We start from the raw sequence: 10627 nt of genomic DNA, 5'->3' as shown, positions 1-10627 counted from the left end.
TTGTTGGGGCAGCAGATATGGTTGTTGTTGGAGCAGGTGTAGTTGTTGGCACAGCTGTTGTGGTTGTAGTTGTTTGAGAAGCTGTGGTTGTCACTGTAGTTGTAATTGTTGTTGGTGAAACAGTTGTGGTTGTTGTGGTTGTTGTTGGTGAAGCTGTACTAGTTGTTGTTGGTACAGCAGTTGTTGTGGTTGTTGTTGGGGCAGCAGTAGTTGTTGTTGTTGGGGCAGCTGTTGTGGTTGTTGTTGGGCCTGGCGTTGTAGTTGTTGGTGCAGCAGTTGTGGTTGTTGTTTGGGCAGCTGTAGTTTTTGGGGCAGCTGTTGTGGTTGTTGTTGGTGAAGCAGTAGAAGCTGTTGTTGGGATTACAGTTGTTGTGGTGGTTGTTGGTGCTGCATTTGTTGTTGGCGCAGCAGTTGTGGTTGTTGAGGTTGTTGTTGGTGCAGCTGTAGTAGTTGTTGTTGGGACTGCAGTTGTTGTGGTTGTTGATGGGGCAGCTGTAGTTGTTGTTGTTGTGGTTGGTGGCGCAGCTGTAGTTGTTGTTGTTGGGGCAGCTGTAGTTGTTGTTGTTGGTGCACCTGTAGTAGTTGTTGTTGTGAATGTAGTTGTTGTGCTTGTTGTTGGGGCAGCAGTTGTAGTTGTTGGCACATCAGTTATGGTTGTTGTTTGGGCTACTGTAGCAGCAGTTGTTGGGGCAGCTGTTGTGGTTGGGGCAGCTGTAGTTGTTGTTGGGGTGGCTGTTGTGGTTGTTGTTGGGCCTGGCGTTGTAGTTGTTGGCGCAGCAGTTGTGGTTGTTGTTGGGGCAGCTGTAGTTGTTGTTGTTGGAGCTGCAGTTGTGGTTGTTGGAGCAGCAGTTGTGGTTGTTGTTGGAGCTGTAGTTGTTGTTGTTGGCGCTGCAGTTGTGGTTGTTGTCGGTGCAGCTGTAATTGTTGTTGTTGTGACTGCAATTGTTGTTGTTGGGGCAGCGGTTGTGGTTGTTGTTGGGGCAGCTGTAGTTGTTGTTGTGTGGGCGCTTGTTGTGGTTTTTGTTGGAGCTGCAGTTGTGGTTGTTGGGGCGGCTGTTGTGGTTGTTGTTGGGGCAGCTGTAGTTGTTGTTGTTGGGGCAGCTGTAGTTGTTGTTGTTGGGGCGGCTGTTGTGGTTGTTGTTGGGGCAGCAGTAGTTGTTGTTGTTGGGGCAGCAGTAGTTGTTGTTGTTGGGGCTGCAGTAGTTGTTGTTGGGGCGGCTGTAGTCGTTGTTGGGGCGGCTGTTGTTGTTGTAGGGGCAGTTGTAGCAGTTGTTGGGGCACCTGTAGTTGTTGTTGTTGGGGCTGCAGTTGTTGTTGTTGGGGCAGCTGTAGCAGTTGTGGTTGTTGTTGGGGCAGCTGTAGTTGTTGTTGTTGGGGCGGTAGTTGTGGTTGTTGGGGCAGAAGTAGTTGTTGTTGTTGGAGCTGCAGTTGTGGTTGTTGGAGCAGCAGTTGTGGTTGTTGTTGGTGCAGCAGTAGTTGTTGTTGTTGTTGGGGCGGCTGTTGTGGTTGTTGTTGGGGCAGCTGTAGTTGTTGTTGTTGGCGCAGCAGTTGTGGTTGTTGTTGGGGCAGCTGTAGTTGTTGTTGTTGGCGCAGCAGTTGTGGTTGTTGTTGGGGCAGCTGTAGTTGTTGTTGTCTGGGCTGTTGTTGTGGTTGTTGTTGTGGCGGCTGTAGTCGTTGTTGTTGGGGCGGCAGTTGTGGTTGTTGTTGGCGCAGCAGCTGTAGTCGTTGTTGCGGCAGCTGTAGTTTTTGTTGTTGGGGCAGCTGTAGTTGTTGTTGTTGGAGCAGCTGTAGTTGTTGTTGTTGGAACTGCAGTTGTGGTTGTTGGAGCAGCAATTGTGGTTGTTGTTGGGGCAGATGTAGTTGTTGTTGTTGGGGGAGCAGTTGTGGTTGTTGGGGCAGCTGTAGCAGTTGTTGTTGGGGCTGCAGTAGTTGTTGTTGTTAGGGCAGCAGTTGTGGTTGTTGTTGGGGCAGCTGCAGTTGTTGTTGTTGGCGCAGCAGTTGTGGTTGTTGTTGGAGCAGCAGTTGTGGTTGTTGTTGGGGCAGATGTAGTTGTTGTTGTTGGGGGAGCAGTTGTGGTTGTTGTTGGGGCAGCTGTACTTGTTGTTGTTGGGGCGGCTGTTGTGGTTGTTGTTGGGGCAGCTGTAGTTGTTGTTGTTGGGGCAGCTGTTGTGGTTGTTGTTGGGGCTGCAGTTGTTGTTGTTGGGGCAGCTGTAGTTGTTGTTGGGGCAGCTGTAGTTGTTGTTGGGGCAGCTGTAGTTGTTGTTGGGGCGGCTGTTGTGGTTGTTGTTGGGGCTGTAGTTGTTGTTGTTGGGGCGGCTGTAGTCGTTGTTGTTGGGGCAGCAGTAGCTGTTGTTGTTGGGGCGGCTGTTGTGGTTGTTGGGGCAGCTGTACTTGTTGTTGTTGGCGCAGCAGTTGTGGTTGTTGTTGGGGCAGCTGTACTTGTTGTTGTTGGGGCAGCAGTAGCTGTTGTTGTGGGGGCGGCTGTTGTGGTTGTTGTTGGGGCAGCATTAGTTGTTGTTGTTGGAGCTGCAGTTGTTGTTGTTGGCGCAGCAGTTGTGGTTGTTGTTGGGGCAGCTGCAGTTGTTGTTGTTGGGGCGGCTGTTGTGGTTGTTGTTGGGGCAGCTGTAGTTGTTGTTGTTGGAGAAGCAGTTATGGTTGTTGGTGGGGCAGCTGTAGTTGTTGTGGTTGGGGCGGCTGTAGTTATTGTTGTTGGGGTGACTGTTGTGGTTGTTGTTGGGGCAGCTGTAGTTGTTGTTGTTGGGGCGGCTGTTGTGGTTGTTGTTGGGGCACCTGTAGTTGTTGTTGTTGGGGCTGCAGTAGTTGTTGTTGGGGCAGCTGTAGTCGTTGTTGGGGCGGCTGTTGTTGTTGTAGGGGCAGTTGTAGCAGTTGTTGGGGCACCTGTAGTTGTTGTTGGGGCAGCTGTAGCAGTTGTGGTTGTTGTTGGGGCAGCTGTAGTTGTGGTTGTTGGAGCAGCAGTTGTGGTTGTTGTTGGTGCAGCAGTAGTTGTTGTTGTTGTTGGGGCGGCTGTTGTGGTTGTTGTTGGGGCAGCTGTAGTTGTTGTTGTTGGCGCAGCAGTTGTGGTTGTTGTTGGGGCAGCTGTAGTTGTTGTTGTCTGGGCTGTTGTTGTGGTTGTTGTTGTGGCGGCTGTAGTCGTTGTTGTTGGGGCGGCAGTTGTGGTTGTTGTTGGCGCAGCAGCTGTAGTCGTTGTTGCGGCAGCTGTAGTTTTTGTTGTTGGGGCAGCTGTAGTTGTTGTTGTTGGAGCAGCTGTAGTTGTTGTTGTTGGAGCAGCAGTTGTGGTTGTTGTTGGGGCAGATGTAGTTGTTGTTGTTGGGGGAGCAGTTGTGGTTGTTGGGGCAGCTGTAGCAGTTGTTGTTGGGGCTGCAGTAGTTGTTGGGGCGGCTGTTGTGGTTGTTGGGGCAGCTGTACTTGTTGTTGTTGGGGCAGCAGTTGTTGTGGTTGTTGTTGGGGCTGCAGTTGTTGTGGTTGTTGTTGGAACTGCAGTTGTGGTTGTTGGAGCAGCAGTTGTGGTTGTTGTGGTTGGGGCAGATGTAGTTGTTGTTGTTGGGGGAGCAGTTGTGGTTGTTGGGGCAGCTGTAGCAGTTGTTGTTGGGGCTGCAGTAGTTGTTGTTGTTGGGGCAGCTGCAGTTGTTGTTGTTGGCGCAGCAGTTGTGGTTGTTGTTGGAGCAGCAGTTGTGGTTGTTGTTGGGGCAGATGTAGTTGTTGTTGTTGGGGGAGCAGTTGTGGTTGTTGTTGGGGCAGCTGTACTTGTTGTGGTTGGGGCGGCTGTTGTGGTTGTTGTTGGGGCAGCTGTAGTTGTTGTTGTTGTTGGGGCAGCTGTTGTGGTTGTTGTTGGGGCTGTAGTTGTTGTTGTTGGGGCGGATCTTGTGGTTGTTGGGGGAGCAGTTGTGGTTGTTGTTGGGGCAGCTGTACTTGTTGTGGTTGGGGCGGCTGTTGTGGTTGTTGTTGGGGCAGCTGTAGTTGTTGTTGTTGTTGGGGCAGCTGTTGTGGTTGTTGTTGGGGCTGTAGTTGTTGTTGTTGGGGCGGATCTTGTGGTTGTTGGGGTAGCTGTAGTCGTTGTTGTTGGGGCAGCAGTAGCTGTTGTTGTTGGGGCGGCTGTTGTGGTTGTTGGGGCAGCTGTACTTGTTGTTGTTGGCGCAGCAGTTGTGGTTGTTGTTGGGGCAGCTGTACTTGTTGTTGTTGGGGCAGCAGTAGCTGTTGTTGTTGGGGCAGCAGTAGCTGTTGTGGTTGTTGTTGGGGCAGCATTAGTTGTTGTTGGAGCTGCAGTTGTTGTTGTTGGCGCAGCAGTTGTGGTTGTTGTTGGGGCAGCTGTTGTGGTTGTTGTTGGGGCAGCTGTAGTTGTTGTGGTTGGGGCGGCTGTAGTTGTTGTTGTTGGGGTGACTGTTGTGGTTGTTGTTGGGGCAGCAGTAGTTGTTGTTGTTGGGGCTGCAGTAGTCGTTGTTGGGGCAGCTGTAGTCGTTGTTGGGGCGGCTGTTGTTGTTGTAGGGGCAGTTGTAGCAGTTGTTGGGGCACCTGTAGTTGTTGTTGTTGGGGCTGCAGTTGTTGTTGTTGGGGCAGCTGTAGCAGTTGTGGTTGTTGTTGGGGCAGCTGTAGTTGTTGTTGTTGGGGCGGTAGTTGTGGTTGTTGGGGCAGAAGTAGTTGTTGTTGTTGGAGCAGCAGTTGTTGTTGTTGGAGCAGCAGTTGTGGTTGTTGTTGGTGCAGCAGTAGTTGTTGTTGTTGTTGTTGGGGCGGCTGTTGTGGTTGTTGTTGGGGCAGCTGTAGTTGTTGTTGTTGGCACAGCAGTTGTGGTTGTTGTTGGGGCAGCTTTAGTTGTTGTTGTCTGGGCTGTTGTTGTGGTTGTTGTGGCGGCTGTAGTTTTTGTTGTTTGGGCGGCAGTTGTGGTTGTTGTTGGCGCAGCAGCTGTAGTCGTTGTTGCGGCAGCTGTAGTTTTTGTTGTTGGGGCAGCTGTAGTTGTTGTTGTTGGAGCAGCTGTAGTTGTTGTTGTTGGAACTGCAGTTGTGGTTGTTGGAGCAGCAGTTGTGGTTGTTGGAGCAGCAGTTGTGGTTGTTGGAGCAGCAGTTGTGGTTGTTGTTGGGGCAGATTTAGTTGTTGTTGTTGGGGGAGCAGTTGTGGTTGTTGGGGCAGCTGTAGCAGTTGTTGTTGGGGCTGCTGCAGTAGTTGTTGGGGCGGCTGTTGTGGTTGTTGGGGCAGCTGTACTTGTTGTTGTTGGCGCAGCAGTTGTTGTGGTTGTTGTTGGGGCTGCAGTTGTTGTTGTTGGAGCAGCTGTAGTTGTTGTTGTTGGAACTGCAGTTGTGGTTGTTGGAGCAGCAGTTGTGGTTGTTGTTGGGGCAGATGTAGTTGTTGTTGTTGGGGGAGCAGTTGTGGTTGTTGGGGCAGCTGTAGCAGTTGTTGTTGGGGCTGCAGTAGTTGTTGTTGTTAGGGCAGCAGTTGTGGTTGTTGTTGGGGCAGCATTAGTTGTTGTTGTTGGCGCAGCATTTGTGGTTGTTGTTGGAGCAGCAGTTGTGGTTGTTGTTGGGGCAGATGTAGTTGTTGTTGTTGGGGGAGCAGTTGTGGTTGTTGTTGGGGCAGCTGTACTTGTTGTTGTTGGGGCGGCTGTTGTGGTTGTTGTTGGGGCAGCTGCAGTTGTTGTTGTTGGGGCAGCTGTAGTTGTTGTTGGGGCAGCTGTAGTTGTTGTTGGGCCGGCTGTTGTGGTTGTTGTTGGGGCTGTAGTTGTTGTTGTTGGGGCGGCTGTTGTGGTTGTTGGGGAAGCTGTAGTCGCTGTTGTTGGGCCAGCAATAGCTGTTGTTGTTTGGGCGGCTGTTGTGGTTGTTGGGGCAGCTGTACTTGTTGTTGTTGGCGCAGCAGTTGTGGTTGTTGTTGGGGCAGCTGTACTTGTTGTTGTTGGGGCAGCAGTAGCTGTTGTTGTTGGGGCGGCTGTTGTGGTTGTTGTTGGGGCAGCTGCAGTTGTTGTTGTTGGAACTGCAGTTGTTGTTGTTGGCGCAGCAGTTGTGGTTGTTGTTGGGGCAGCTGCAGTTGTTGTTGTTGGGGCGGCTGTTGTGGTTGTTGTTGGGGCAGCTGTAGTTGTTGTTGTTGGAGAAGCAGTTATGGTTGTTGTTGGGTCAGCTGCAGTTGTTGTGGTTGGGGCGGCTGTAGTTGTTGTTGTTGGGGCGGCTGTTGTGGTTGTTGGGGCAGCTGTAGTCGTTGTTGTTGGGGCAGCAGTAGCTGTTGTTGTTGGGGCGGCTGTTGTGGTTGTTGTTGGGGCTGCAGTACTTGTTGTTGTTGGGGCAGCAGTAGCTGTTGTTGTTGGGGCGGCTGTTGTGGTTGTTGTTGGGGCAGCATTAGTTGTTGTTGTTTGAGCTGCAGTTGTTGGCGCAGCAGTTGTTGTTGTTGGCGCAGCAGTTGTGGTTGTTGTCGGTGCAGCTGTAGTAGTTGTTGTTGGGGCAGCTGTAGTTGTTGTTGGGGCGGCTGTTGTGGTTGTTGTTGGAGCAGCAGTTGTGGTTGTTGTTGGGGCTGCTGTTGTGGTTGTTGGGGCAGCTGTAGTCGTTGTTGTTGGGGCAGCAGTAGCTGTTGTTGTTGGGGCGGCTGTTGTGGTTGTTGGGGCAGCTGTACTTGTTGTTGTTGGGGCAGCAGTAGCTGTTGTTGTTGGGGCGGCTGTTGTGGTTGTTGGGGCAGCTGTACTTGTTGTTGTTGGGGCAGCAGTAGCTGTTGTTGTTGGGGCGGCTGTTTTGGTTGTTGTTGGGGCAGCTGTAGTTGTTGTTGTTGGAACTGCAGTTGTGGTTGTTGGAGCAGCAGTTGTGGTTGTTGGGGCAGATGTAGTTGTTGTTGTTGGGGCAGCTGTAGTTGTTGTTGGGGCGGCTGTTGTGGTTGTTGTTGGGGCTGTTGTGGTTGTTGTTGGAGCAGCTGTAGTTGTTGTTGGAGCAGCTGTAGTTGTTGTTGTTGGAGCAGCTGTAGTTGTTGTTGTTGTTGGGGCAGATGTAGTTGTTGTTGTTGGGGGAGCAGTTGTGGTTGTTGGGGCAGCTGTAGCAGTTGTTGTTGGGTCTGCAGTAGTTGTTGTTGTTAGGGCAGCAGTTGTGGTTGTTGTTGGGGCAGCTGCAGTTGTTGTTGTTGGGGCGGCTGTTGTGGTTGTTGTTGGGGCAGCTGCAGTTGTTGTTGTTGGCGCAGCAGTTGTGGTTGTTGTTGGGGCAGCTGTAGTTGTTGTTGTTGGGGCAGCAGTAGCTGTTGTTGTTGGGGCGCCTGTTGTGGTTGTTGTTGGGGCAGCATTAGTTGTTGTTGTTGGAGCAGCAGTTGTGGTTGTTGTTGGGGCAGATTTAGTTGTTGTTGTTGGGGGAGCAGTTGTGGTTGTTGGGGCAGCTGTAGCAGTTGTTGTTGGGGCTGCTGCAGTAGTTGTTGGGGCGGCTGTTGTGGTTGTTGGGGCAGCTGTACTTGTTGTTGTTGGCGCAGCAGTTGTTGTGGTTGTTGTTGGGGCTGCAGTTGTTGTTGTTGGAGCAGCTGTAGTTGTTGTTGTTGGAACTGCAGTTGTGGTTGTTGGAGCAGCAGTTGTGGTTGTTGTTGGGGCAGATGTAGTTGTTGTTGTTGGGGGAGCAGTTGTGGTTGTTGGGGCAGCTGTAGCAGTTGTTGTTGGGGCTGCAGTAGTTGTTGTTGTTAGGGCAGCAGTTGTGGTTGTTGTTGGGGCAGCATTAGTTGTTGTTGTTGGCGCAGCATTTGTGGTTGTTGTTGGAGCAGCAGTTGTGGTTGTTGTTGGGGCGGTAGTTGTGGTTGTTGGGGCAGAAGTAGTTGTTGTTGTTGGAGCTGCAGTTGTGGTTGTTGGAGCAGCAGTTGTGGTTGTTGTTGGTGCAGCAGTAGTTGTTGTTGTTGTTGGGGCGGCTGTTGTGGTTGTTGTTGGGGCAGCTGTAGTTGTTGTTGTTGGCGCAGCAGTTGTGGTTGTTGTTGGGGCAGCTGTAGTTGTTGTTGTTGGCGCAGCAGTTGTGGTTGTTGTTGGGGCAGCTGTAGTTGTTGTTGTCTGGGCTGTTGTTGTGGTTGTTGTTGTGGCGGCTGTAGTCGTTGTTGTTGGGGCGGCAGTTGTGGTTGTTGTTGGCGCAGCAGCTGTAGTCGTTGTTGCGGCAGCTGTAGTTTTTGTTGTTGGAACTGCAGTTGTGGTTGTTGGAGCAGCAATTGTGGTTGTTGTTGGGGCAGATGTAGTTGTTGTTGTTGGGGGAGCAGTTGTGGTTGTTGGGGCAGCTGTAGCAGTTGTTGTTGGGGCTGCAGTAGTTGTTGTTGTTAGGGCAGCAGTTGTGGTTGTTGTTGGGGCAGCTGCAGTTGTTGTTGTTGGCGCAGCAGTTGTGGTTGTTGTTGGAGCAGCAGTTGTGGTTGTTGTTGGGGCAGATGTAGTTGTTGTTGTTGGGGGAGCAGTTGTGGTTGTTGTTGGGGCAGCTGTACTTGTTGTTGTTGGGGCGGCTGTTGTGGTTGTTGTTGGGGCAGCTGTAGTTGTTGTTGTTGGGGCAGCTGTTGTGGTTGTTGTTGGGGCTGCAGTTGTTGTTGTTGGGGCAGCTGTAGTTGTTGTTGGGGCAGCTGTAGTTGTTGTTGGGGCAGCTGTAGTTGTTGTTGGGGCGGCTGTTGTGGTTGTTGTTGGGGCTGTAGTTGTTGTTGTTGGGGCGGCTGTAGTCGTTGTTGTTGGGGCAGCAGTAGCTGTTGTTGTTGGGGCGGCTGTTGTGGTTGTTGGGGCAGCTGTACTTGTTGTTGTTGGCGCAGCAGTTGTGGTTGTTGTTGGGGCAGCTGTACTTGTTGTTGTTGGGGCAGCAGTAGCTGTTGTTGTGGGGGCGGCTGTTGTGGTTGTTGTTGGGGCAGCATTAGTTGTTGTTGTTGGAGCTGCAGTTGTTGTTGTTGGCGCAGCAGTTGTGGTTGTTGTTGGGGCAGCTGCAGTTGTTGTTGTTGGGGCGGCTGTTGTGGTTGTTGTTGGGGCAGCTGTAGTTGTTGTTGTTGGAGAAGCAGTTATGGTTGTTGGTGGGGCAGCTGTAGTTGTTGTGGTTGGGGCGGCTGTAGTTATTGTTGTTGGGGTGACTGTTGTGGTTGTTGTTGGGGCAGCTGTAGTTGTTGTTGTTGGGGCGGCTGTTGTGGTTGTTGTTGGGGCAGCAGTAGTTGTTGTTGTTGGGGCTGCAGTAGTTGTTGTTGGGGCAGCTGTAGTCGTTGTTGGGGCGGCTGTTGTTGTTGTAGGGGCAGTTGTAGCAGTTGTTGGGGCACCTGTAGTTGTTGTTGGGGCAGCTGTAGCAGTTGTGGTTGTTGTTGGGGCAGCTGTAGTTGTGGTTGTTGGAGCAGCAGTTGTGGTTGTTGTTGGTGCAGCAGTAGTTGTTGTTGTTGTTGGGGCGGCTGTTGTGGTTGTTGTTGGGGCAGCTGTAGTTGTTGTTGTTGGCGCAGCAGTTGTGGTTGTTGTTGGGGCAGCTGTAGTTGTTGTTGTCTGGGCTGTTGTTGTGGTTGTTGTTGTGGCGGCTGTAGTCGTTGTTGTTGGGGCGGCAGTTGTGGTTGTTGTTGGCGCAGCAGCTGTAGTCGTTGTTGCGGCAGCTGTAGTTTTTGTTGTTGGGGCAGCTGTAGTTGTTGTTGTTGGAGCAGCTGTAGTTGTTGTTGTTGGAGCAGCAGTTGTGATTGTTGTTGGGGCAGATGTAGTTGTTGTTGTTGGGGGAGCAGTTGTGGTTGTTGGGGCAGCTGTAGCAGTTGTTGTTGGGGCTGCAGTAGTTGTTGGGGCGGCTGTTGTGGTTGTTGGGGCAGCTGTACTTGTTGTTGTTGGGGCAGCAGTTGTTGTGGTTGTTGTTGGGGCTGCAGTTGTTGTGGTTGTTGTTGGAACTGCAGTTGTGGTTGTTGGAGCAGCAGTTGTGGTTGTTGTGGTTGGGGCAGATGTAGTTGTTGTTGTTGGGGGAGCAGTTGTGGTTGTTGGGGCAGCTGTAGCAGTTGTTGTTGGGGCTGCAGTAGTTGTTGTTGTTGGGGCAGCTGCAGTTGTTGTTGTTGGCGCAGCAGTTGTGGTTGTTGTTGGAGCAGCAGTTGTGGTTGTTGTTGGGGCAGATGTAGTTGTTGTTGTTGGGGGAGCAGTTGTGGTTGTTGTTGGGGCAGCTGTACTTGTTGTGGTTGGGGCGGCTGTTGTGGTTGTTGTTGGGGCAGCTGTAGTTGTTGTTGTTGTTGGGGCAGCTGTTGTGGTTGTTGTTGGGGCTGTAGTTGTTGTTGTTGGGGCGGATCTTGTGGTTGTTGGGGGAGCAGTTGTGGTTGTTGTTGGGGCAGCTGTACTTGTTGTGGTTGGGGCGGCTGTTGTGGTTGTTGTTGGGGCAGCTGTAGTTGTTGTTGTTGTTGGGGCAGCTGTTGTGGTTGTTGTTGGGGCTGTAGTTGTTGTTGTTGGGGCGGATCTTGTGGTTGTTGGGGTAGCTGTAGTCGTTGTTGTTGGGGCAGCAGTAGCTGTTGTTGTTGGGGCGGCTGTTGTGGTTGTTGGGGCAGCTGTACTTGTTGTTGTTGGCGCAGCAGTTGTGGTTGTTGTTGGGGCAGCTGTACTTGTTGTTGTTGGGGCAGCAGTAGCTGTTGTTGTTGGGGCAGCAGTAGCTGTTGTGGTTGTTGTTGGGGCAGCATTAGTTGTTGTTGGAGCTGCAGTTGTTGTTGTTGGCGCAGCAGTTGTGGT

General features: G+C 51.9%; 1 protein-coding gene across 1 annotated transcript in view; it reads right to left on the bottom strand.

The window, feature by feature from the left end:
• Positions 1–383: 383 nt before the first annotated feature.
• The window catches only part of LOC143414764 (uncharacterized), a 35544-nt gene continuing 25300 nt past the window's right edge, over positions 384–10627 (bottom strand). The window contains exons 5-6 of the mRNA XM_076879598.1: positions 574–2229; positions 384–441 (exon numbers count right to left, since the gene is read on the bottom strand). Coding sequence (XP_076735713.1) covers positions 645–2229 — 1585 coding nt within the window. The 3' untranslated portion in view covers positions 384–441; positions 574–644. The remainder of the gene's footprint in view (positions 442–573; positions 2230–10627) is intronic.

The sequence above is a fragment of the Maylandia zebra genome, linkage group LG22, assembly GCF_041146795.1.
Source record: "Maylandia zebra isolate NMK-2024a linkage group LG22, Mzebra_GT3a, whole genome shotgun sequence".
In the NCBI taxonomy this organism is placed as follows: domain Eukaryota; kingdom Metazoa; phylum Chordata; class Actinopteri; order Cichliformes; family Cichlidae; genus Maylandia; species Maylandia zebra.
The sequence above is the reverse complement of the archived record's forward strand: the minus strand, read 5'-3'. Positions and strand labels throughout refer to the sequence as shown.